The 27,695-nt window shown below is 42.1% G+C and overlaps 1 protein-coding gene across 1 annotated transcript in view; it reads right to left on the bottom strand.

Annotated features, from left to right (window-relative positions):
- The window catches only part of LOC137646622 (terminal uridylyltransferase 4-like), a 35,723-nt gene extending 8,367 nt beyond the window's left edge, over window positions 1-27,356 (bottom strand). Inside the window, exons 1-6 of the mRNA XM_068379730.1 lie at window positions 27,221-27,356; window positions 21,266-21,470; window positions 14,178-14,254; window positions 13,615-13,987; window positions 13,321-13,437; window positions 8,584-8,761 (exon numbers count right to left, since the gene is read on the bottom strand). Of these exons, the coding sequence (XP_068235831.1) occupies window positions 8,584-8,761; window positions 13,321-13,437; window positions 13,615-13,987; window positions 14,178-14,254; window positions 21,266-21,448 (928 nt within the window). The 5' untranslated portion in view covers window positions 21,449-21,470; window positions 27,221-27,356. The remainder of the gene's footprint in view (window positions 1-8,583; window positions 8,762-13,320; window positions 13,438-13,614; window positions 13,988-14,177; window positions 14,255-21,265; window positions 21,471-27,220) is intronic.
- Window positions 27,357-27,695: the final 339 nt, after the last annotated feature.

Below are 27,695 nucleotides of genomic sequence, written 5' to 3'. Positions count from 1 at the left end.
CGTTTATGTTTCTTTGTCGATTATAATGAACAAACAAAAGCATTTACACATCCAAGTGTTAAGTAATGTCATTACAAATAATTTACTTATCGTATAAATAAAAATTCTCACACAAATGCAACAGCACGCAGTTCGATATGATAATATGAAGCTTTATCCCTATGTGCATTAATGTTGGAGTGTACTGTCATTGTGCTCACTACAGGCTCACTAATATTTAGCGTGCTAGTGTGATAACACGCTGTTGTTGTGTGCACCTGGATCAGGAGACACCGCGAAGCACGAGAGTTTCTCGGTAAAAGACAATTCAGAATCAAAAACCCTTAGGTGCTCAGAAACATACTGCTCATGAGTGCACACATCATACATAGGACTACAGTATCTTTTTTCAAACTCTTTGGAGGATGGACAAAGAAGGACATTTGATCCAATGAAACTTTATTGACTACTCCTGAGAAAGAGGCTCATCTATTTCAAAAAGGGAAAAAAGGCAAATCTCTCAGACTAAAGAGTTGCAAAAGAGTTAAAAACAGAAAGTTAGAAAAGACAAGTTTGAAGATAAGCCGAAAGCACATCTGTGTTATTTGTCGCAATGAATAAAAGTGATTATTCAGTGTAATGGCAAAAGGAAGCCCTGCAAGGTGCTAACTACTGGCTAGTGCTGACACCAAGTTTAAGTTTTTAACTGCCGAGTTCCTGCTGAGCTTGAATCAATTCTCACATTAAAGGATGAAGATTTGTATTCGTGTTGGAACAATTAAGTTTACTGAGATAAGTGAGGGAAAGTTTTTAAGTTCTTAAAGGAATGGCTCTAAAATTATTTTTTAAATACTGTATAACATCAAGATCATATTTAAGTTGAAATAAAAAATGTTTAAATTGGATCGATAGAAAATATTAAATGATAAAATCTCTAATTTTCACTTGGTGTTAATTAAAATTTGGGCATTCACAAAAGAAAATGTTTCACATCAATTGTTGCATTGTACTTTCTACAGACAAAACATTGCCATATGCCAGCCCGTCAAGAACCTTATTAGAATCAGAAGTATTGTTAAACTAATACTTTCAACTAACAACGAGAGGTCACCATTCGGCAACCATAAATTAAAGACATCCATTTCCAGGCATGAACACCATTCATAGAATTTCCTTTCTATGCAATGATGACCATTAGGTAACCGCAAATTAAAGTGTCTTATACATTTCCAGGCATGAACTCTATTCATAGAATTTCCTTTCTATGCAATGATAACCTCCTTGTCTTATGAGTAAGAAGAAAAACCATGATAAATAGATATAGTGAACAGTTCTTTGCTTAGTGATATTAATGTCATAAATGTCCGGGGCTTGGTGATCCATTTCAAAGATGCAGATTAAAAAAAAAAAAAAAAAAAAAAAAGACTTTTATATATAAAAGAATACAATGAAGTTTCATCCTAATGTCCTTGAAGGACTTCAAAACCTGTGACAGATCCCAGTTAAGGGGTTACCTATAAAGCAGTCATAAATATGTTATTTTTATAATAAAATAAATTTTTGAATATACTTACCCGGTGATTATATAAGCTGCAACTCTGTTGCTCGACAGAAAACTCTACGTTAAAAATCCGCCAGCGATCGCTATACAGGTAGGGGGTGTACATCAACAGCGCCATCTGTCGGGCAGGTACTCAGTACTCAATGTAAACACAGAACTCAATTTTCTCCTCGGTCCACTGGGTCTCTATTGGGGAGGAAGGGAGGGTCCTTTAATATATAATCACCGGGTAAGTATATTCAAAAATTTATTTTATTATAAAAATAACATTTTTCAATATTAAACTTAGCCGGTGATTATATAAGCTGATTCACACCCAGGGGGGTGGGTAGAGACCAGCAATAATTGTTTACATTATTATGAGCTAAGGATTTTTTATTTCATTTTAGCAGTTATTCAAAATAACAAACATAAAATAAATAAGTACCTGGTAAGGAAGTCGACTTGAAAAATTACTCTGCCTTTTAAAGTATGTCTTCCTTACGGAGCCTCGCGATCCTCTTAGGATGCTGAGCGACCCCTAGGAGCTGAAGTATCAAGGGTTGCAACCCATACAACAGGACCTCATCAAAACCTCTAATCTAGGCGCTTCTCAAGAAATGACTTTGACCACCCGCCAAATCAAGTAGGATGCGAAAGGCTTCTTAGCCTTCCGGACAACCCAAAAACAATAATAAAACATTTCAAGAGAAAGATTAAAAAGGTTATGGAATTAGGGAATTGTAGTGGTTGAGCCCTCACCCACTACTGCACTCGTTGCTACGAATGGTCCCAGAGTGTAGCAGTTCTCGTAAAGAGACTGGACATTCTTAAGATAAAAAGACGCGAACACTGACTTGCTTTTCCAATAGGTTGCGTCGATTATACTTTGCAGAGATCTATTTTGTTTAAAGGCCACGGAAGTTGCGACAGCTCTAACTTCGTGTGTCCTTACCTTCAGCAAAGCTTGGTCTTCCTCATTCAGATGGGAATGAGCTTCTAGTATTAACAGTCTGATAAAATAGGATAAAGCATTCTTTGACATAGGCAAAGATGGTTTCTTAACTGAACACCATAAAGCTTCAGACGGGCCTCGTAAAGGTTTAGTTCGTTTTAAATAGAACTTAAGAGCTCTTACAGGGCATAAGACTCTTTCTAGTTCATTTCCAACCATACGACAAGTTTGGAATATCGAACGATATTGGCCAAGGCCGAGAAGGCAGCTCGTTTTGGCTAGAAAACCAAGTTGTAGAACATGTAGCCGTTTTGGATGAGAATCCGATGTTCTTGCTGAAGGCATGAATCTCACTGACTCTTTTAGCTGTGGCTAAGCATACCAGGAAAAGTCTTTAAGGTGAGATCTTTCAGGGAGGCTGATTGTAGCGGTTCGAACCTGTCTGACATAAGGAATCTTAGTACCACGTCTAAATTCCAACCAGGTGTAACCAAACGACGCTCCTTCGTGGTCTCAAAAGACTTAAGGAGGTCCTGTAGATCTTTATTGTTGGAAAGATCTAAGCCTCTGTGACGGAAGACTGATGCCAACATGCTTCTGTAACCCTTGATAGAGGGAGCTGAAAGAGATCGTTCTTTCCTCAGATAAAAGAGGAAGTCAGCTATTTGAGTTACAGAGGTACTGGTCGAGGATACGGATACTGACTTGCACCAGTTTCGGAAGATTTCCCACTTCGATTGGTAGACTCTAAGGGTGGATGTCCTCCTTGCTCTAGCAATCGCTCTGGCTGCCTCCTTCGAAAAGCCTCTAGCTCTCGAGAGTCTTTCGATAGTCTGAAGGCAGTCAGACGAAGATCGTGGAGGCCTTGGAGTACCTTCTTTACGTGTGGCTGACGTAGAAGGTCCAACTTAGGGGAAGTGTTCTGGGAACGTCTACTAGCCATCGAAGTACCTCTGTGAACCATTCTCTCGCGGGCCAGAGGGAAGCAACTAGCCGTCAACCTTGTCCCTTCGTGAGAGGCGAACTTCTGCAGTACCTTGTTGACAATCTTGAACGGAGGGAATGCATATAGATCTAGATGTGACCAATCTAGGAGAAAGGCATCTATATGAACTGCTGCTGGGTCCGGGATTGGTGAGCAAAATATTGGGAGCCTCTTGGTCATCGAGGTTGCGAAGAGATCTATGGTTGGCTGGCCCCAGGTGGCCCAAAGTCTCTTGCATACATCCTTGTGGAGGGTCCATTCTGTTGGAATTATTTGTCCCTTCCGACTGAGACAATCTGCCATGACATTCAAGTTGCCTTGGATGAACCTCGTTACTAGTGATATGTCTAGACCTTTTGACCAGGTGAGGAGGTCCCTTGCGATCTCGTACAACGTCAGAGAGTAGGTCCCTCCTTGCTTGGAGATGTACGCCAAAGCCGTGGTGTTGTCCGAGTTCACCTCCACCACTTTGCCTTGAAGGAGAGACCTGAAGCTTTCCAGGCCAGACGTACTGCCAGTAGCTCCTTGCAGTTGAAATGCATTGTCCTTTGACTCGAGTTCAATAATCCCGAGCATTCCCGACCGTCTAATGTCGCACCCCAGCCTACGTCCGATGCGTCCGAGAAGAGAACGTGGTTGGGAGTCTGAACAGTCAGGGGAAGACCCTCTCTTAGGTTGAAATAGTCCTTTCACCAAATCAGACAAGACTTTATCTTTTCGGAAACCGGGATCGAGACCGCTTCTAGCGTCTTGTCCTTTTTCCAGTGAAAAGCTAGATGGTATAGAAGAGGACGGAGGTATAGTCTTCCTAGTGACACAAATTGATCCACGGATGACAGCGTCCCTACCAGACTCATCCACAGCCTGACTGAGCAGCGTTCCTTCTTCAGCATCTTCTGGATGGATAGCAGGGCTGGGGGCTGATCGTCTTGTTCAGCAACGTCCTCATCAGAGGGTTCCTCATCCGAAACTGATGAGGAAACGGCAACGGAGTGGGCAACGTCTGACTCGCTGAATCCGGTCGCACTGGTGGATGCGTGACGGAGCCGGACGCAATATCAAGGAACTGCTGCACAGTCTGTGAACTGTCAACAACCATGGGAGCGCGAGGAAGTACAGCGTCAACCCGAAACTGTCTAGACCGTCTGGGTTGTGCAGTCAACACCCTACCGGGTTGCTGAGGTTGACGCACTGCGTCACAACAAGTCACCTCTGCTGGTTGTTGAACGTCCTGAACGTCAACAACCACCTCCGAGCGTCGCTTAACGTCAACGTGCGGCTGGCAACCCACACTGGGTCGCATCGGTGGAGGAACCACCTCAACTGGCAGACGCGAGTAGGTTACCTCAGCGTTAACAGGGCGCACAACCGACCGGTTGGAAGGTTGTTGGCCAGAAGGTTCTTCTCCGCATTTAAGTCCTCTATCAAGGACGCAAGCTTGGACTGCATGTCTTGCAGCAAAGCCCATTTAGGGTCTACGGGAGCAGGTGTGGCAACAGACGGGGTTAGCGACTGAGGCGGAACCGTTTACCATCCCTGAAAGCCTTGTTATGCGTGACATAATAGTACAGCAAAACTTCAAAGGCTCGACAACAGCTGAGAAGTTGACCTGTAAACAACTTGGAGCGTCTCCTGGCTAGGAGCCAGGGAGAGTCTACCAGAATTGAGAAGTCTATCTGGGCAGAGGCATGACCTCCCAAGCCGAGAACTTCTCTCGTGTCATATCAGACTCTCGCTCTATAAACCAGTTTAAAAGGGAAAGTAAAGGCTGTATCCCCCAAACTCCTCCTGGTGAAAGAACCAGTCGCCTAGCCAACGTAACGCTCTCTAGGAGAGCGAGAGAGCACTAGCTTAAAAACAACGGCTTCGAAGTAGCTAGGCCTAGTGTAAGTTCTGACGTTTAGGCGAACGAGGAGCAGCAGAGACAAGATCCGGACGAAGATCCTTAAAAAATCATCATGATTTAATTAAAGTCCATAGGAGGCTAAGCAGCTTAAGGCTCCTCTCCAAATGACAGAGTCCTCAAAGGAATATCAGTAGGAGGGAGAACAGCACTTTCTCATCTACAGGAACCTTGTCCGATAAAAGCTGAGTCTCTCCAGAACGCAACGTCATGTAACTGCTTGACAGTCTGTGAACTGTCAACAACTGAACTGTCAATCACAACAGGTGCGTGAGGACGTACAGCGTCCACTCGAAACTGCTTTGACTGCCAGGACTGAGCAGTCAAAACAACTCTAGAATGCGGAGGTTGACGCACCGCGTCAAAACAAAACAACTTAGACTGTTGTTGTACCTCGCGAACGTCAACGGAAGGTTCCGTGCGTCGCTGAACGTCAACATGCGGCTGGCGGGGTACACTGGAACGCATGGGTGGCGGGACTCTCCCAGCTGGAGTGCGGCAGAAGGTCGCCTCAGCGTCCACAGGACGCACAACCGTGGTTGGTTGTAGGCTAGAGGTTGGTGCAGCGTCAACCTTCTCCGCACGAAAGTCCTGCATCAATGACGTTAACTGAGACTGCATGGTCTGCAGCAAAGACCACTTAGGGTCTACAGTAGCAGGTGCGGCAACAGACGGTGTGACTGCCTGATGCGGTACCGCTTTGCCTCTCTTAGGAGGTGATCAGTCGTCGGAAGACTGCAGCGAGTCCGAACTGACCCAGTGGCTACAACTGGGCCGTTGGACTTGCGCGGAAGGGACCGACTTGCGCTTAAGAGGCCGCGAGACCTTGGTCCATGGTTTCTTACGAGAAACCTCTTCCGCAGACGAGGAATAAATGGGCTCTCTCGTCTTTGTGTGGGTGGGGCGATCTTGGGTAGATACGCCCGAAACCACGGAGGGAACGTCTGTTCGCTGATTAAAGCCTCTCGAACCCTTTGGTCGTACGACATTGCTTCTCCCCTGGGCTTGGGAGCTTGCAAGAGGTCCCGGACTGGGAGGACGACAGGCACGAACAGACGAACCCTCGGACGCAACACTGTAACACTTTGCGCCTCGGACGCAACACTGTAACACTTTGCGCCTCGGACGCAACACTGTAACACTTTGCGTATATCACTTTATCACTTCGATTTTCTGTTTTGCACTTATTTCTACCTGAAACACGCAATTCTACCCTTTATTAAAAGGTAGTAATTGCGAAATTAGTCGTATAATGCAAGCTCATAATACCAGCAAAAAACAGAAAACATATTTAAGATAAAAAGAAAAATCAGTGGCTGGGAAAGAGACTAAACACTAGTTCATATAACTACGTTTTCAATCTCTCACCGCACATAGCCTGGGGACGAGAATAAAAACCTAAAAACGTTTTATTCTTCCTCCCCGTACAGAGACTAGGGACGAGAGTAACACGAGAACAACGTTATCCGCTTGAACGGAACGTTTACTCTCCTCTCTCTACTCCGTCTCTATCTCTCTCTCTCTTTCTCTCTTGATTTCGCACCTAAGAGAAGAGCCCAATTATATATCGTCAAAAAAAACATGTTAATTGACTAAAGGAAAAAACTGAAAGGATTTTCAAATAAAAAGTTCCTTTAAATTAGAATTTAAAACATTTAAGCTAAGAAAGAATGAACAAAACGTCAGAATCGATTTACTCTTACTGCAAAGTGAAACCGTGATACACTCTCTCTCTATCGTAACGATAGAGCGCATGTTGAACGTCCTGAACGTCAACAACTGCGTAGCATAAAAAACTAAACGTTAGTTCATCTTTGAAAACAGTACGAAGACTATCTAAGAAAATCTTTCATAAAATATTACATTTACAAAGTTTTAAATCCTTAGCTCTTTAAAAGCTAATTACGATATAAAGGGCTCAACGTTGATTAACTTCGGTTTCCAAGTTAGGACCGCCTACTCTCAGGAAGGTCTATATAAACAAAACATTAAAATTATTTTATATGTTTATAATAAATGGAAAGTTAATCGAAGAGGCCTAATAAAGGCGGAGAGATATAAAATATATAGAGGAAAATCTATAACGTGATATAATTACTAAAAGCCTAAACATACTTCCGTCTAAAGGAAGGGTCGGCCATTTAAAAGTGAAAGAAAGTCCATACTATCTTTGTCACCATAATTAAATCTATCCAAAACGAGTTCAAGTTTTGAGATGAAGATAAAACACCTGCATAGCGAAAGCTCAAAACTAGAATAGTGTACTTCACCAATAGTTGTGAAAACAAATCCAGTTAGCACAGCGAATTAGTAGGTCTTGCCGGTAGCCCGACAGAGAGAAAATTGAGTTCTGTGTTTACATTGAGTACTGAGTACCTGCCCGACAGATGGCGCTGTTGATGTACACCCCCTACCTGTATAGCGATCACTGGCGGATTTTTAATGTAGAGTTTTCTGTCGAGCAACAGAGTTGCAGCTTATATAATCACCGGCTAAGTTTAATATTGAAAAATAAAATGCAGAAATTTAGTCATAAGCTAAATAATTTTGGAACATCAGATGGAAAAAAAATAACCACTAAGAATAAACAACTGCACAAAAATGCATGAGAAATAAGTAAATCAACTACAGTACAGTATATAAAAATTCTGTAACGGAAAAAATATAAGGATAAAAGATCCTCATTATAAGAGACTAATGATATGTAGTCATAAAGGAAAGAATACTTTATAAGGGGATTTTGTGTACCTTATACTATTTCAAAAAAAAATTTAGATGAATGCTTTTTTGAAAGGTAATATGGAAATTAAATAAAAAATTGTGATCTGTGCTAATGACTACAAAATAAGTTATCCAGGTCAATACTAAGAACTGTATAGTCTGACACATTTGGGAATGACAAATGTGGACTGCATACAAGACGAATTTATTGTTAAATAAATAAGCGAAATCTTAAAGATGTTTTGTTAATGGAGTTTGATGTTAAAATCCTCATGCAATAACCTCCTTAACTTCATAAAGAAAATTTACATTATCTATACTGCCATTTAAATTTTAGGTTCAATAAAGTACTTTAATATAGAATATTCATTCATAAAAAACAATAAAATACCTAATATCAAATTAGGAGTAAAAAAAAATGACTACATGGCATTTCTTAACAGAGAGTATAATTATAAATAATTCATTTATGAAGATTCAGACGTAAACTGCTTGATTACCTTCAACTTTGGAAATTAAAAGCTTATTGAGCTGTGTCACCACCTCTCGTCTTTTATTCATCATATCTGGCGAAACTCTCATTTCTTCTGCAACTGATCGAACCAACTTGTCAACGGCAGCTATCTGGGCTTCTGATGGCAGAGGCATGTTCTTGAGACTAGTGTCAATATCCTTGGTCTGAAAAATTTAATAAATAAAAGTTCCACATTAAGCAGACAAAGTCTATCAATTTTCTGAAAAATTTAATAAATAAAAGTTCCACATTAAGCAGACAAAGTCTATCAATTTTCTGAAAAATTTAATAAATAAAAGTTCCACATTAAGCAGACAAAGTCCATCAATTTTCTGAAAAATTTAATAAATAAGTTCCACATTAACCAGACAAAGTCCATCAATTTTCTGAAAAATTTAATAAATAAAAGTTCCACATTAAGCAGACAAAGTCCATCAATTTTCTGAAAAATTTAATAAATAAAAGTTCCACATTAAGCAGACAAAGTCCATCAATTTTCTGGAATCAGACATTCCAGGACCTCTTTTAATTTGGGCATAATTATTGGATACTAATAGAAATGTTCAAAAGTGTAGATATTTTTCCCATAAGTATTTCCATCACATGAATATTTGCGACTTTACACTCGTGGATTGTTAAAATAACTACTCCAAAAGGTTATTTCCTTAAATAAACCTTGAAATAAATTACCAACCCCTTCACAATAGTGCTCATTAAATACAAAATATTTTGCGTACAGTATTCATATGTGCAGTCTTGATGTGATAATGGTTAATGCAATACTATACTTCAAAATACTATATTACCACCAAAGTGGAATGAGTAATAATCTAATAGGCAGCAGAAAAAGGAGTAGATTTAATTGAAAAAGTGACAACAGCCTAAAACACGACAAAAACTGCAGTAACAATTTACAAAAATATAAATCTCGCTTAAAAAACTAATGAAAAATTCCTGGAAGAGGCCAATCCCAACCGTAATTCGTAAATTTTCAAATCCTCTTTCCTCAATCATGCATCAAATGTATGCACTGTCTGCAAGGGAGCATGTGCATGCATCATTCATGCCCTTTTTGTATTCTCTTAACTATAGTAGCATATGTAAATGCAATTCATGTCACATACGATTTTTTTGATAGCCGAGATAACTATAAAAACCAGAGTCATTTATAAGGGTTTATACCAATGTCGATTTTCTACGACCAGAAAGTAAGAAAAGATGCCTAATTGGTTACTATACACAGTAATAGGTTACTAGGAAACTCCACTGTTCGTCAGTGTTACATGCTGCTGAGACTCCATCCTGGTCAAGACTTGTGGGGTGAATGAGGTGGGACCATTGCATAAATGTCTTAGGTTTATATGGCTAGGAAAAATAAGATTTTTTGTAGTTTATTCCTACGTAGATACAAACTTCCGAGTCATTTATACGGGGAGTCTCCTTAGGTGGGAGGAAGTACCTGCCAAGAGCAGGTTACTTAACCCTTTTACCCCCAGGCTCTTTGGAAATTTCCAACCATTAACCCCCAGGGGGTTATTTTTTTCCCAGCACATTTTGCAGTATATTTTTTTTTTTAAATTGCTCTAACAGCCTTAATTTTTGTCATAGAGAGGTCAGGTTGGTCTCAATCTCTTGGAAAATGCCTGAATTTTCTCAAAAAATTATCAAAAATATGAAAAAAAAAAAATGTTATAGCATTTTTTTGCAAGGACGTACCGGTACATCCATGGGGGTAAAGGGATGGGTTTTGTGAAACGTACCAATACGTCCTTTGGGGGTAAAAGGGTTAAGCTCTATGTCATGGACAATACTGACAAGATTTAAAAATTAAATGGTAAGAAAAAAAAGACGGTTTAGCCGGCTTAGGAAGAGGCGAGGCTGAAGTGTAAGATCCCTCTAAGTCATGATCTATGTAGAGATATATCACCAAGCACAAGCATCAAAGGATTATGTCAACATAATAGAACATAATGACAAAGAAAAGATATTCTTACCTGCATTAGGGTGTGGTCAATGGGAGTATTTCTAGGTTCACTGGTCGCAGAAGATAGGTACACGCTGACTATGCACTTTTCATACCCTTACAATACAGAGAATAACTGATGCCATGACAAAAGATTAATATTAAGTGTCCCGTAAGAGTTGAGCTGAAACAATAGGACCCAAAGAAAAGGTATCTAGGGACCTATGGGTAGTCTTTCAATAAAGTGATACCTTAATTTATGAGTTTAATTAATTCCGGGCCAAGCTCGTTATCTCAATTTGCTCATGTAACAAATAAATTTTCCCCCATTAAAAATACTTATAATGCCCTCAATCTGTTCCAACCCTCAAAATGCCACCCTATATTCTTATGTTTCATGTTATAAAATAAGGAAAATAAATTTCTAAATAACAAATATTGGAGAGAAAGAGTACTGTATACATAAAGATATAAAATAGTTTTCTACAATGTACTTACTTTGGAGACAAGTCGACTTGAGGTAACAAAGAAGCTGGCAGAGGAGGAAGGCAGAGGAGATTGACAGGAGAAGGATCGAAGGCTTGTTTTTTGCTATCAGTAATTAGGTAGTAGCCTCGACTAGCTTTAAAGAAATCATCGTTCGCTGAAGTGCCAAGGTTTTGCTGCACCAAATGGGAATAAATGTGAGAGAGACTGTCCTCTTCAGGTGTTTCCTGACTGTTCTTACGGGGCAGAGTAACTGATTATCTTCACCCATTGGAATGCACAATAAGCTAGGATGAGCCATGTAATTCGCTTATCCTCTTCGCTGAGACTAAGCCAAGAAAGAAGACAGTCTTTAGGATATGATCCCTCAATTTAAAGCTTTATGTAAGGTTTTACAAGGAGCCATTTTAAGGGACCTTTGAACCTTAATCCCATTCCAAGAGGGTGGTTCAAGTTCTCGAGTATGGCAGATCTGTTCAAAACTCCTGATGAGGGCATTGTTCCCACAAAGAGGAGAGATTGAGTCCCTTCAGTTTGAATACTTGGTTCAAGGCTGAGAGGTAGCTTTTTACCGCAGTGACTGAGGAGGACTTCTTGTTCCTCAGGAACACTAAATAGTCAGCAATCAGGGGAATAGTGACCTTGACTGGAGCAATACTCTCCCTACGACACCAATCACAGAAAGTTGACCACTTGGCTTGGTAGACTGCTGCGAAAGACTTTCTGAGATATCTGGAAAGTAGTTTTGCATTCCGTCCCGAAGAGCCTCTCTTTCAGAGATGCTGGATAGCCTCATATTGTGAATAGATAAGCAGTGGACTGCCTTGTGGAACTTTCAACGTGTGGTTGGCACTTTCAAAGTACGTCTGGCCATTCTGGAAGTTCTCTCGAGACTTCTGTGAGAAAATCCAGCAGGTCTGGATACCAGTCTGACTGCGGCCACTTAGAGGCTACTAGCATGACTAACTTCTAGGGATAGGTCTATTCTGTTCAGCACCGGACAAATCAGACAGAACGGAGGAAAAGCGTGGAAGTCCAGTCCGTCCCATGGGTGTTACTGAGTCCAGAACTGGGGAGCAATACACAGGGAGTTTGGCATTCAGGTGAGTGGCGAGCATGTCTAGTGTCGGGTAACCCCACAAGACACAAGACTCTTTGCCACTAGAAGCATAGACCATTCGGAACCAATTGTCATCCATGGTCAGTAATGGCATTCTTCTTCCAAGGAATTAATCTGGCTGAAAGAGATACACCACTGATTTGCACACAACGGTGGACTTCCACTGCTAGTTGGCATAGCAGGTGGGATAATGAGCCTCCTTGCTTTGGTGATGTAGGTCACAACTGTAGAGTTGTCGCTCATCAGCACCACACAGTGACTTCTGAAGGTCTACGAGAAGTGAAGTAGCGCTAAATACGCCGCTTTCATTTCCAGATAATTGATGCGAAAGGCCTTCGTCTTCCTGCAACCACAAGCCTGAAATTTGTTCCCTTCGAAGGTCAGCACCCCATCCTTGGAAAGAGAGTAGAAGGAACTCTGGAGGAGGAACCTGTAGGGTTGTGCATGCTAGCAATTTCTATCTTGGCCACCACCAGAGATCCTGAGCCGCCGACACTAAGGCTGGAGGAGGGTCCCATGTTTGTGACCAACTACTGGCTCTTCAGAACCCACTGCGCCGAGCAAAAATGCATCCTCCCAAATCACAAGTTGATGAATACAAGCACTGCTTACCATGTTAACTAGGGCATAAAGGATGGGGATCTAACACGAACTAGCTAATGAAGGTTCCACAAGGGCGTCTTTCAAGGCCTGGCATGTAAAAATACTACCTTGAGTGCTATTCATAATCACAAGAACACAAGGAAAAGGAAAGGCACAAAGGTTAGGTGCAACACAGCATGGAGACTGACTGTAGCATATGACTGTTCAGGGGAACAACCAGAAGAATGAACAGCCTCTCTGAGGCTGAAAGTGCTTGCCCGTACCGTAGGTGAACAGCTGATAACTATACATTATTACCAGCATCCCAAAAATTCTTTCTTTCTGATCGTAGCAAAACGATTTAGAAGTAAACCCTTTTAAATGACAGGGGTCTGTATCTAGATAGGAACAAATATACATTTATTTCTATGAACTTTGCTTAAATTTCTAACTTTTCACTACTCTTGAATAAACTACTGATTGCTTACATTGTAATAAGGTATTGATTACCTACATTGTAAGAGCTAATAAAAAGAAGGAAAATATAACAATGAGAGAGCGAGTGACCTTACCTCTTTCAACTTCCTGTGCCTATTATCCATTATATGTTTTCTACACACGGCTAAAGAGTCACAGTGGTAATCACATAATCGGCAGAAATATTTAGCTTTTGGAAACTTGAGGGATTTCTGTAGTAATGAAAAAAAAGAGAAAAGTCAATTGAATGGCTTGAAAATATATTGTAACATTGCTGTACAGTAACATCATTATTCCAGGTTCATAAAACATCTATCTAAACATAAATATTTCTGTAGTCTTACATAAACTATTTTTCACATCCACTGTAATAATAAATTTTACTCTACCTTTTTGAGGGGATATAAAAATTGTTCCTCAAGTTCTGCTAACACTTCTGGACTAGGAGGACAATCTGGTGCTTCAGCATCTGGTGCCCCACCGCTGTGACCACCCATGGACGTATTCATGTGTCTTGGACCATTTGCACGTAATTCTTTGTGATCCTTGGCCATGTCCCGAATGTGATGATGGTTTCGTGGACTATTGCTGTACCCTCGATCATAACTGCCAACTCTGTGGTTACCTGGACTCCCATAACTGTCATGTCGTTGTCTAATTTCATGATATCTGTGAGGTGGAGTCCTATTCTGGTCATACAGCCTGGGGTGGTTTCTGTTGGGACTTCCGTAACAGTCTCCTCTGTGCTTGTTATCATGATATCTATCAAGATGGTAGAAGCAAAAGCCAAAGTTATCATAAAACAATGTAATGTATAGTACATGCATACAGTATTACCTTTGGTATAAAAAAGAAAAAAGAAAAAAAGGAGACAGAGAGATTTACTTCATATTCATGACAAACATTACAAACTACAGAATTACCATACCTGTTACTAAAACTATTATCATACCTGTGATTATCCCATCGATGATGTCTATTTAAGGGACTCCCAGACCGATCCAAATGATGATTATTAATAGGCTGGTCCTGTTAAAGTATGATAAGAGTTAATCTACTAAAATAAGACATTTTGAAAATAAAATCAATTTTCATATTTGCCCATTAGTCACAGAGCTATAAAACCCAGTTTGAATCGGTTAGTGATAAATCAAATAAATTAACAAGACTACATGGCTGCACATCAACCAACAGATTGTAAACAATGGAGGTAGGGTGGGTTTTATGTGACTACTTGGTTAGGTATTCTAAAACAAACTGTATGAGAATGACAAACTTATAACAGAGTTTGTATTTTTCCTAACATACAAACGCGAATTCTTTACTATAGGAGATATTCTAGCGCGAGCTGGAAAATATGGCAGAAAAACCTTAACAAGGTCGTTAACGACCGGGCAGGTAATTACCCACCTGGTAGTGGTGGGGGACTGCCGGTCGGTAGCTGCTGTTTACCTTCAATCGGATTCTAGCTAGGACTTAGGACTATCCTAGGGGGGCAGTGATGGAGGGTAGATTTGAGTTTCAGGATGAAGAGGGTCAGGAACATACGACTTGCACCCTATCATACTTAGGATTACTCTCACCTTGAAAAGGGGAACCCTCGTGACTACGAGTATAACTTATACCCTGAGAGGGGAGTCAGATGAGTTTCATACCTTATTTCCATTGGTGAGTCCAGCTGAAACTGGTTACAGACTAGGATACCCAGATGGGAGGAAGAAGGAAGGTGCAGAAGATAGATGGATGTCCTTCTAAAACCTAGTGTAACACAGAATCCTCATCCAATGGCTACTGTCCCCTGAAAGGACGTAAGGTAACTACAGCACCTGTTGACCTGCCAGAATAGGCCCTATAGAAAAGGTGTTTAGAGACCGATGTGTCCCATTGGATAAATAGTGAAAGGTGAATGTAGATTGGCGTTTCCAGACTCCAGCTCTTAAGACTTGGGAGACTGAAAAATTCTTCTTAAACGCCAGTGAGGCAGTCACTCCCCTAACTTGATGGGCTTTGGGTTGAGCTGCCTCTGGGTCTCCGTGAATGGCTCTCGCAATAACTTTCTTGAGCCAGAAAGGGATGGTGTTGCGAAAGATTCTCTTCTTTACCTTGTTGGTACTGAGGAAGAGATGACGGAGGCGTGGTCTGAAAGGTCTGGTGCGCTTCAGGTATTTCCTTAACACCCTGACTGGGCACAGTAGCAATTGGTCAGTATCCTGTGCTACCCTATTGAGGCTGGAAAATTAAAATTCTCTAAACCTCTCATCGGCCGATGAAGGATTCTGAGTTTTGGCCACAAAACCTGGCACAAAGTTGAGCGAGACTTCCCCCCATCCTCTAGAATGGGTGACTTCGTAGGATAGACCATGAAGTTCACTAACCCTTTTTGCCGAGGCCAGAGCTACTAGGAAGACGGTCTTAAGGTTAGGAAGTAGTCAGAGGTCCTATTTAAGGGCTCATAGGGTGGTTCCTTCAAGGAACGTAAGACCAGGGACACGTCCCAAGGTGGTGGTCTAATCTCAACTGGGGGGCAAGATCTCTCAAAACCAAGGTGATATCTTCTGAGGTGGAAAGGTCAACCCCTCTCAGTCTACAGATGAGGCTTAAGGCTGAACGATAGCCTTTAATTGCCGAGACTGAGAGGAGCTTCTCCTCCCTGAGGTACACTAGGAAGTCTGCCACTAATGGAAGAGAGGGATCGAGTGGAGACACGCCTTGCCCTCTACACCAAGCTGCAAACACTCTCCATCTTGCTTGGTAGAGGTTTGTGGAAGATTAGCGCAGGTGCCTGGACATGTGCTCAGCCACCTTCTTTAAAAAGCCTCTGCTTCTGAGGAGAGACTGGACAGCCTCCAAGCGTGAAGCTTCAGGAAGTGGATTCTCCTATGGGGGATACCACTGTGTGGCTGCATCAACAGAAGGGGTTCTGGAGGCAGAAACCTTGGAACTTTAACCAGCATGGAAAGAAGGTCTGCATACCACTCTCTGCTTGGCCATGCCGGAGCTATTAGAGTTAGCTTGCAGTTCCGGGAGGTCCTGAATTTGTTGATCACCCTTCTGAGCAGGCAAAAGGGTGGAAAGGCATATGCGTCCAGGTTGTCCCAGGAATGTTACAGGGCATCCTGGATCGCTGCCTGATGGTCTGGAACTGGGGACCCGTAGTGGGGAAGTTTCGCATTCAGAGAAGTGACAAACAAGTCTATTGTGGGGAAACCCCACAAAGCTATTACTGTCTTCGCCACTCAACACTTGCTGATGCCTGCTCAGTTGATAGGCCAAAATGTTTCTCCGGCCCGGAATAAACCTGGCCGTGAGAGAAATGTTGTGACCTTCCGCCCACTGGCAAATCTGGACCGCTAGCAGACAGAGGTCTCTTGCCAGAGTACCCCCTTGTTTGTTGATGTACGAGACGGCTGTGGAGTTGTCACTCATCAGCACCACCTCTCGTCCTTGTAGATCTTTTACAAAGAATTTTAGGCCTTTCCAGGCTGCTAATAATTCCAGGGGATTTATGTGGAGAGTTTGCTCTATCGGAGCTAATTTCGGGCCTAGGTGGGAACCAAAGCCCCGTAGCGATGCGTCCGAAAAGAGTTTTAACTTCGGACTGGGGCTTAGGAGGGGAATGCCCTTTTGGGTATTCTCTCTGGTTGACCACCAATGAAGATCTTGTAACACCAGAGCTGGAACCTCCACTGACAAGAATGGGGAATCGATCTTTTGAGACCAATGGGTCTTCAGATGCCACTGGAGATTTCTCATTCTCGATCTTCCGCCTGGAACTAGTTTTTCCAGGGAGGAAAGATGGCCCAGAAGACTCTGCCACGACTTGGGTGTAGGCGATAGTGGAGACAGGAGATGGGCGATGGATTGATCCAGTCTCCTAAGTCTGTCTTCCGAAGGGAACACCCTCCCTACCTGGGTGTTGATGGACATACCCAGATAGTTTTAGACTTGGGTTGGAGTCAAGTAAGACTTCTCTGCGTTTACAAGGATCCTCAGGTCCTTGCAAAGGTCTAGAAGTCTTCTCAGGTGATCCAGAGCTAGCTCCCTAGACGAGGCCAGGAGTAGCCAATCGTCCAGGTATCTTAGCAGACGTATTCCGTGCTTGTGAGCCCACGAAGATACGAATTCGAAAACCTTTATAAAGACCTGTGGGGCGGTCGAGAGGCCGAAGCATAGGACTTTGAACTCGAAGATTCAACCCTGAACCAGAAATCGCAGGAATTTCTGAGATGTGCGATGGATCGGCACTTGGAAATATGCATCTTTTAAGTCCACCGATGCCATAAAGTCTCCTGGATGCACCGCTTGGGTCACGGAGCTGTCTCCATTTTGAATGAAGTTTGCTTCACAAACTGGTTCAAGGTCGAGAGATCGATTACAGGTCTCCAACCTCCCGAGGCTTTCTCTACCAGAAAGAGGCGACTGAAAAACCCCAGGGAGGCGTTGGAGACCTCTTGAATGGCGCCTTTTAGGAGCATGCTCTGGATCTCCCGAGCTAGGGCTTACTGTTTCCCTGGATCCCGAGGGATCTGGGAGGATGAGATCGGGGGAGGAATTAGAGGAGGAGGAAAGTCTATGATGGGGATGCGGTACTCCCAACGAAGAACCTTGATGGTCCATTGCATGGCCCCCATAGCCTTCCACCTTCTCCAACTCCCCTGCAGGCACCTCCTACGTACTGTGAGGGGGGAGCCGTGACCCTATTTCTGTCTAGGGTTCCTCCCTCTGCCTTTAGCCTTAGGAGGAGCCGACTTTCCTCTGCCCATAGGTTTGGCTATAAAAGAGGGGCAGCTGAGGCTCTTGACTGGGAGTGGAGTTGCGGTTGTGGTTTTGGGTTGTGGAGTTGTCTGCTGTTGCATTGTGCGAAGGGAAGCAGCCTTTTGCATCGCGGTGTCCTGCGTCTCTTTCCTCCAATTATCTAAGGCAGAGGAAACTACCTGTTTAGAATAGAGGAGAGGTTGCAGAAGATCCGAGTTCCTCAAATCTGACTTCTCGGTCTTACCGATGCTCCTATGAAGTCTGGAAACCACTGATTCCCTCCTTTTTAGAATCCAGTTGTCCCACATGGTTGCAGTCGTAGCAGATAGGAAATCCATTGTTTTGGCCCCAACCACTAGGATTTTCTGCAGGGACTGCATGGAATTTGGTTTGATAGGTCTTCGTGACTCTCTAGGTAGCCGACTGTGCCTGACCACGTGTCAAACCAGGATAATGCCTCCAAACGGGACATTGACGATGCTTCCATTGCCGAGGCTTCTGTGGCGGTGAAGGAGACTGGGAGAGAAGAGAGTCTCTCTGCAGAGCAGCCAGGTGTGAGCCTTGCTTTGAGGGGATCCAGGGTCAGAGAAGGGTTGGCGTCTCAGACCTTGTAAAACGTTTTTGCCTCGAAAATGGAAATTGCATTAGTTTATGGGATCCTTGAGACTTCAAGGAACCGGTTTCCCCCCAGACTGCCTGTGAGACCTTCCTGCAGTGTGAATAGACCAGGGAAGTTCGATTCTGGTCTTAGGGTTAGGTGGAGGACGACATAGTCTGTTTAAAGCTGGAGCGTTGGTATGTCACGGTGACAGATGTAAATCCCCAAGGCCTGAGATATTACACATCGTTCTTAGAGCCCTCGGGTAGGAGGACTCTAAATCCTTTGATGGTTGTTCTTCAGAAGAATCTTCCGGTCGCGCTAATTCCTCGCGAGGGAGGGCGATAGAAGCCCTTGCCTGGAGGTAACGGCGACGTAGAATATTCCATAGCCGTTATTGCAAGGGAAGGCTGAGAGCTGGCTAATGGCGCCGCGCGCCTGATCTTGCCTGGAAGTCGATGGTTTAGGCGTAGGCGACTAAATTAACGGTACTGTCTCAGTAAGAGGTTGCATTGATCGGCGGTCTGGCCTTTTTCCTGTTTTCAACCGAGGAGAAGAAGGGTTGAACCCCTGCGTCTTCCGAGGTTCTCGTGAGGCTCATATTCCGTAACTTGTTAGGAAGTACGGGAACCGGAGCTGTTCTGTCTGAAACGCAAGGGTGAGGTGAATGACCCCCCGCGGATATGTCCGGAGACTTGCACGATCGGGAGGTTGAAGGACGGGAGCGCTCTTTCTCTGTTGATACGAAGCAATGGCGAGAAGAAGTGCTCTTTCTCGCTTCCCTAGAGCGATCTGAGCTCCTCAAGTATATATGTGAAGGAGAGGGATCGCGCTCAGAGTGCTCTCTTTACTTGGTCGCGCTCCAGGGGCAATTAGATGAAAAATCGCTCCAACGGGAGCGCTTATTACGCTTAGGAGAACTCTCTCGTGACGAAGAGCGAGAACGTCTCGTAGAGCTCTTCTTCTTACAGCGCCTAGATGATCCCTCGTGAGAGGAAGACGATCGCGAGGCAGAACGATGACGCGAGGATGCACTCTTTTTATGTTTATGACGAGAGCGCTTATCGTCTCTCGGCCAGACATTTTGTGAAGAGATAGAAGGCGAGGAAGAGCGAGAACGGTAATGTCTCTTCCTAGGTTGCCTCTCTCTCCGACGAGAACGTCTGGGCGAAGGAGAGCGAGCTCTTCTTTTCCTCTTCTCTCTCTCCCTCCTAGACTCTGAGGAGGACGAAGACAATGAGGAAGAGGAGGAGGGGGAGGGGGAGGTATAGCGATGATCACGCTTGCGACGTTGTGGTTTCGTAGAAGCGCAAGCGAAAAGCGAAGTAGGCGCCGTGGGAGCTAAAGTTACTACATCTGCCGACACTTCAGCGGCCGCCGACTGGGTTGACAGGATGTAGGCGAGGTCCGAAACTCCCGAAGGTTCCAAAACAGAAGGGACCTGAGGTAAGACTGTGCCCACGAGGAACTGCTTCCACACTTCCACCGAAGGGGAACCAGGAAGTCCAAGGGCAGGCCATACCGCTCATACGTGATATGGAATAGAAGCGGTAATAGAGTTATTCCCGATGGTGGAAGAAACTGTCCCACTGGGAGGGGCAACGTGATCTGCCTGACCAGGGGGAATGGGGGTTAAGTCAATGGTGCCGCTCTTCCTTGACTTCCCCCAGGAGGAGGGAGGCAAGGAAGAGTCTGAAGGGAGAGATCGAGAGGCCGAAGAAGAGGCCCGAGACTCCTTACCTTTTGACGGCGAACCTGGAGGTAACGAACCCTCCTTGGATTTCTTCTTCTTCCTCTTCACGAACTTATCCCACTGAGAGGGCGACCATTCTCTACATACTTGGCAGGGGGAGCCTTCAGAACATCTATGACCTCTGCACGAAGGGCATAAGGAATGAGGATCCACCTCCGGTGGTGACATGAATGTGCCACAAGGTTTCGGGGGAATCCCGGGACACTTCCTCATAATAGAAGACATCACATCTAATAAAGAAAAAAAAAAGTTAATCAAAAACACACTAAAGAAAGGCTAGTCTGCCAGTCAAACAAAAGCAGGAGCAGCGGTGCTACCACTGCGACGGCTAGAATTCGATTGAAGGTATTCAGTAGCTACCGACCGGCAGTCCCCCACCCCTAACAGGTGGATAACTACCGGCCCGGTCGTTAACGACCTTGTTAAGGTTTTCTGCCATATTTTCCAGCTCGCGCTAGAATATCTCCTGTAGTAAAGAATGAGGGTTTGTATTTAGTGTAGGAACAAATACAAATTCTAAATTAATGCCTACAGTGCACCTTATGAACTGAGCTGTTGGCACTACCACCTCTACGGGGTTTGGGGATTTAGGAACAACAGTCCACCTATGGGCTACCCAAGGAACTAAATAATGAGCTGCCTCTACCAATATTTATAAACTGGTGCACGGCGGCAGAATTTCTTCCAATCCTCATGTCACCCGATTGTCATTCCAGAGAGTGTCGAACACTGTGTGTCAAATACACCTCTAAACAGGGAATATTGCCCATTCAGACAAATAGTACTGGAGTTTTATGAACATGTAGATGTTAAAGTTGACAATGAATATGAGATATGAAGGAGCAAGAGATAAAATGGATAAGAAAAAGTATGGGCAAAAGGAGGCAATCTTAATAACCTACACAGTCTTCAAAAAGGAAAAAAATAACTGTACCTGTCTGTGATGAGGAATATTTTGTGGGGGAGATCGTACGCCACATTCAACAACTGGCTTCTCGTCGTCTTCAGTTGGAACTCCAAGAAACTGTTTTATCTGGTGTGTTGCATCATACTTTCTACCCTGCCAGACTCCATCGTCTGCTCTGTTGTCAGTACCTCCCCCACTTGGCCCATCCATGGTCACAGCTTAAGGGTACTTACTGAGGGGAGAGAGAACTTTTTAATTAAATATTCCTCTTACTATTAGGGGCAATAGTAAGAACATAGTTACACAACTGTATAATCAAAACAATGCATTGTATTCGTATTTGGCTGATTAATAGTCTGAAGACCAAATTAAACAATATAAATCATTAATAGCACCTGCACTTATATATTTTTTTTCTAGTCTCTGAATGGCACATCTCTCAGTTACCTTTGTGTGATATAAGCTTCTTAGCACATTACATTCTAACCATTAATCTCATTCTTGTTCAGTCCCTCCTAGAGGCTAGAAAATATTGCAATAGTTTGGGTACATAACATGAAGGGAATGTGTTGCTTACTAGTGCTTGGAACCAGATCACATACAAATGGCATTGACAGAAATCATGGCAAAACATGCAACACTGCACTGTGAATTGCTCCTATTATATGTATTTCTTTCCCAATTCATGCATGTAATGGCTTCATTTTTTCTTCATATGACGAAAATAACAGGCAAAAACGGTTAAAATTCACACTACAGTAAAACTATATGTTAAAGAATATGTTTCGGTTACTTAAGTTAGCCTATTCGCACTGTTCCAAAGAGTACCTTCTCTATATCATTTTGTTGTCTTCTCAATTGTAAACACAATCAACCTTCTTTTCCTTCTCAGGTTTTGTGGTGATCAGAGTCATGAGCTGGAATATCACTTCATTACAAACAACTCACTAGTATGAATTGGAAAAATTTTCTTGAGGTTGGCTTACTTTCAGTGAGTTAGCGAGTAAGGGAAGCCTTATTTGAAGATTGGAGCTAACAACTTCCTCATCAATTCACATAACTGTACAGTATTGTAAAATAATTAATGATAATAACTGACCAGGCTCTAGGTAGGGTTGCCACCTTGCACCAAAAAGTCTAATTGGCTACCTTCCAGCTTTGCCGAAAGATATATCCATGTATAAATAATGGAAGGTTTATTAGTTTGAACAAAATGATAATGATAACTGATTACTGATAACATTAACTGATAAAGTGATAAATTCATTGACCAGAAAATACCAGACTGCAAGTTCCTCTCAGCAAATTTTCAGCTGACTAAAATTAAAAGGCTTCTTAATCAAGCTGTTCATTTTAAACTTTTCAGTTAAATACACTCTTTGTCATCAAGCAGTTTAAATTTGCTGGACAAATTCCTCTCTTGTCATCACAGTTTAAAATTCCCGGACAAATACATTCTTGTCATCAATAAGTTCAAACCTTCTTGTCAGTTTCTTTCTAATCGGTAACCTTCAAAGACCCCAGGGCTCAGAAAGTTTGTAACGGTGATTCTAATGGTTTTCGCTCCACCGTGGCTCGATATGTTCGCAAAATTAACTATATCACTACTCCTATGTACTGGCAAGCGGTACATGTTGAGCTGCCCTCGCAAGCCCCGTGGGTCATTATTTTCAATTAATTTTTACTTTCACATGAGCAACAGCAGCTATACACTGAATGGAGAGCGTTTTCATCATAATCAATTGCCGACATAGATGAAATTACACTGAATTTAGAAAAAAATTACACAAAATTTCTAAATAGATTGTACTTCTCTCTTGGAGACGTCTTTATGCAATGATGGAGCTGAAACTAAAGGGGAGGGTGGATAAAAAATGGCTGTTGTAGAACAACATCAGGGAACTTTTGCATAAATATTTGGAAGCTCGTAATTGGTTAAAAAAGCCTGGTAATGATTATGTCATACTAAAAACAGAACTGCTGACAAAAGCGAATACAAGCCATGCACACACAACAACTTGCCATCAAACTCCCAAATGTAAATAACGGAGTTAAGAGTGAGAATTAATCTTCACATTTTAATCAATCGATACTTAAGTTACTATGCCCCAGCCCACATTAAACATAAAGAAAAATGGCATACTGGTCAGCATTCGTCCATTTCTTATAACGAATTCCAGTTTCACTAACAATTAAAGTATCATATATCAACAAATTGAGCTAATTATTTATTGGTTTTCTTCTACTGTATGCTCGCTTCGCATGATTAAACATTATCTCATTGCTCCTATGCTCTGGAAAGCAGAGCATGTTTCGCTACGCACGTTAGCGCAGTGGGCTAGTATTTCAGCGTTAATCATCATTTATACAAACTTAAAGGGGTGAATACAAAATACACACTTCACAAAGTGGCGAGTAGTAGCTTTGAGCTCCAACAGCTGTTCGAACATGGACTTGCCTTCCATTTCCAATGATCAGACTACAGTAACATATGACACACATTTCTACCCTAACCTTTTCTTATTAACATGACAAATAAAATAAGAGCTATGATTATATTGCATATTTCAATATTGAAAATAAAAACTAAAGATGTTTAGAATATAAAACATTGCGCCCTTTACTCTCTTCGAACAAGTAACTTATGACAGAAGCACCACCTATGTGTTTTCCTGAACTACCGGGTAAGAGGAGGCTCCTGGGGTATGTGCCAAGATGAGAAAAGGTGCAAACCGGGTATCTTTTTATCCAAAATAACGTGCTTGCAAAGATCTATTCAATTATGTAAGTTTCAATGTCCTGACTAATATTACAGATTTCTTTAATTGAACCCCATTTTGGAATGTATCCCTTCCCATATGCACCAACAAAATAAACCAGTCTGGTAAGACCAGGATCCTACGTGAGGTTAAATTACTTTTACCAAGTCTTCAGTTCTCACTTCTTTCAAGTTTTCAAATGAGCCAAAAGTTGTGCTATTGGGTTTAGTCGCCGCCAAATATAGGTTACAGGGTTCGTAATAGTGCACCTCAAGAGATCTATTCAATTATCCGCTCCCAATGTTGTAACTACACTACACTATAAAACCAAAATATTTATGGTTAATGGTGTTTTACGATTTGTAACAGCAAGATTAAGCGAAACTTGGAGCCTTCGTATATCAGCGGCCAGTTCCTCCTCCATGCATGAAAAAAGGACATCAACTAACCTAAACTTCTCCCTCTAACCTACAACCCATGTCCTTACCTACTTACCTGACAGGGGGGGGGGGGGGGGGGGGGGCTAATGCGCCCCCCCCCCCCCCCCCCCCCCCCGCCAACCCCCCCCCCTTACACTAAGTTATCCGTAATCATGCATACATGTGGCCGCTATCATACATACACTCCAATGATTTTTTACAATTTGTAACAGCAGGATTAAGCGAAACTCGGAGCCTTTGCATATCAGCGGCCAGTTCCTCTTGCCTGCATAAGAAATGGACATCAATTAACCTAAATTTCCCTCCCTAACCTAACCTACAAGATATGTCCTTACCTAACGGGACAGCTAACGGCCCCGTGAACCCCCCTTAGACTGCCGTATTCCACATCAGTCGTCATCATTCATACAGGTGGCCGCTATCATACATAGACCCCCAGGACACTACTTCATGTAAATAATAAAGTGACCAATGGAGCCTTTGTAGTTTCATGGGAGACAGAAAAAAATAAATGTTACAAGGGCAAGTCACAAAAAAACACCATCTAACCTAAGGCTCCCCACTTACCCTAACGTAGGAGCCTTATCCTTTCCTACTGTGGGGGGGGGGGGGGGGGTACACCCCCTGCGACAACCAACCCCCTTAGAATACTATATGTTCCAACCATAATTCAACCCAGTATGCCTATAGTCAAACCATTCGGTGGTGGCCGCTGAGAAGAGCTCTTTGCCACAACTAAACACTTAGTTAACTTTTCCTCGAAGGAAGCAGTCTTTACAGACAGGTCGAAAACCTTTGAAAACAACAATAAAGCCAAATTAAGAGATTAATAGGAATACAGGGATGAGTATCCTATTTTCCCTCACCCTTTCTTTACAACTGTACTTGCTGGCACAAGATCACTTAAATAACATCAACATCTTTACAATAATAACTTGTTAATTGTAACACACACACACTATATATATATATATATATATATATATATATATATATATATATATATATATATATATACATATATATATATATATATATATATATATATATATATATACACACATATATATATATATATCTAATCAAAATATGACAACTGAGCATAATCAACTTGGAAGAGTTATTTAGTGAAAAGACCTTTTAAATTTTTTTAATTGCTCTGCCCTTGTCATATACTTATCTTTCATTACCGATATTTCCGTGCTTGTGGTATTCGGGTCACATCCATCAATCAAGGGTCTTTCAGCTTATAAGATTAGGATTTCTTAAAGAAAAAGTCAAGTTAATGTTTGCTCGCTCTCTCTCTCTATCTACATAAAATTATATAATATAGACTTTCCTTTGAGATTCCTTGCATCCACTGAATGGAATGTTTTCTTCACCTTCCACCAGTATTTCTTTCAAAAGTGGGGATTTCCTTTCGTGCATAAAAGTTAAAACACTGTTCTTCTTAAAACATATTTGTTGGAGTCATCTAGAACAGTCACAGTATGAAGACAATGCTTTGTTCATTCTTGAAAATTAGATTTTCCACATTTTTCTTGCATGATTATTCAACGAACTGTTATTCAGTAACATTCATGGCTTCAGACGTGCGAATACATGTTTTGGTTATGTAAGGAAAAGGGCGCTGTTCATCTTCATTGTGAAATACCTGTACACACTGTGTACTGTTTCCACAAGTTGTTTAAGTTTCCAATCGTTAGTTTTTAGCTTATGCTGTTTCATACACTGCATTTTATACTCCAAGATCAACCATTCTGTGGATTACATATGGCTCACTGATCTTTGTCTGATAAACTTACCCTTGTGACCTCCAAGATGTACTGGTTAATCAGATTTTAAAACTCACCATCTGCCAGTCTTATTACCACAATAGGATAAAACTGCCAAATAACCTGGGATTATAATTTCGAAAAAAAATGTTGGTTTCAATTATTCAAGGAATGGAAACTTTACCTTATGAAATATATATGCTCAGCAAGACTATCAGGAGAGAGAGAGAGAGAGAGAGAGAGAGAGAGAGAGAGAGAGAGAGAGAGAGAGAGAGAGAGAGAGAGAGAGAGAGAGAGTCTGTCTAGTTTCAACTTCTGGTTAGTCATAGCCACCTCTGGTTAATTCTGTGAGTAGCCACAAAGGAAGAATCTTCCATAAAGGGGCTGCGCTTTATCAGTTTCACTCAGTTTGGATGTCTAAGTACTGTGTTCATTTTTCCTTAAAGTGGTTAAATCACTTTGACAAGAGTACACTATACAGTGGGTCAGATATCGTCCCAAAAGCCCACGACAGAATAACTTGGAATACCGTAACAGCTTAAGGTTGCTTTCACGTGAATAGAATAACTTGGAATACCGTAACAGCTTAAGGTTGCTTTCACGTGAATAGAATAACTTGGAATACCGTAACAGCTTAAGGTTGCTTTCACGTGAATAGAATAACTTGGAATACCGTAACAGCTTAAGGTTGCTTTCACGTGAATACACGTTGAATTCACGTTCAAGACAAAATGGAGCACTAGAATACAATCATTAAGGAGTGTATTCACAAAATACGACAAACGTTACACACATGTGGTAGAGGACAACATTTCCTCCCAAATGTATCAATTATGACGTAGAAAGCGTAGATCTGTGGTAAACACTCGTCCTCCCTCCTCCCCCTACACTGAAGGTTGAGATAACTTTCCTTTCTTTTTTCGCCATCGAAAACCTTCTTTCACGCAAATGACCCACCATTTCACACAGCACAATCAATCCGTGGGTACCGATCGTTCATTAACTTACTGTTACGTGCTGCATTTATTAACTCTGGGAGGTCAGAGGTGGCCGGTATTATTTTGTTTGTTCTCTCAGCTGTTTTGAGGCGTCGCAGTACCAAGATATTGCTCTCTTACACTGTTACCAGATCTCTCCTTTCTCCCGGTGATTGATAAACATAGGCCTCCGTCTTCTTAAATATTCCTTATAACCTATAAAACAATTGCATTCTAAATTATTGGTATTCTAAAGTTGTTAACTGTGGTATGAAGTTAGTCATATATAAATAGCAAGCCTTCAAAATACCTTTGTTTATGTTTTGAAATCAACGCCATTTAATTTTATAGTTTTGGCAATACTGAATTTGCCTCTCCAAAGTACCACTAGGTGGCATGTCAGCAAAGCGCTAAATGTAAACTCATAAGAAGATAATAGGAACCGTGCTGTTTAAGAATGAAGGAATAGAGAAAAGAAAAGAATATATTTATCAGATGTGGAAAAA

Source organism: Palaemon carinicauda, chromosome 9 (assembly GCF_036898095.1).
Source record: "Palaemon carinicauda isolate YSFRI2023 chromosome 9, ASM3689809v2, whole genome shotgun sequence".
Taxonomy (NCBI): domain Eukaryota; kingdom Metazoa; phylum Arthropoda; class Malacostraca; order Decapoda; family Palaemonidae; genus Palaemon; species Palaemon carinicauda.
Note: the sequence above shows the minus strand (reverse complement) of the source record. Positions and strands in the feature narration are given on the sequence as shown.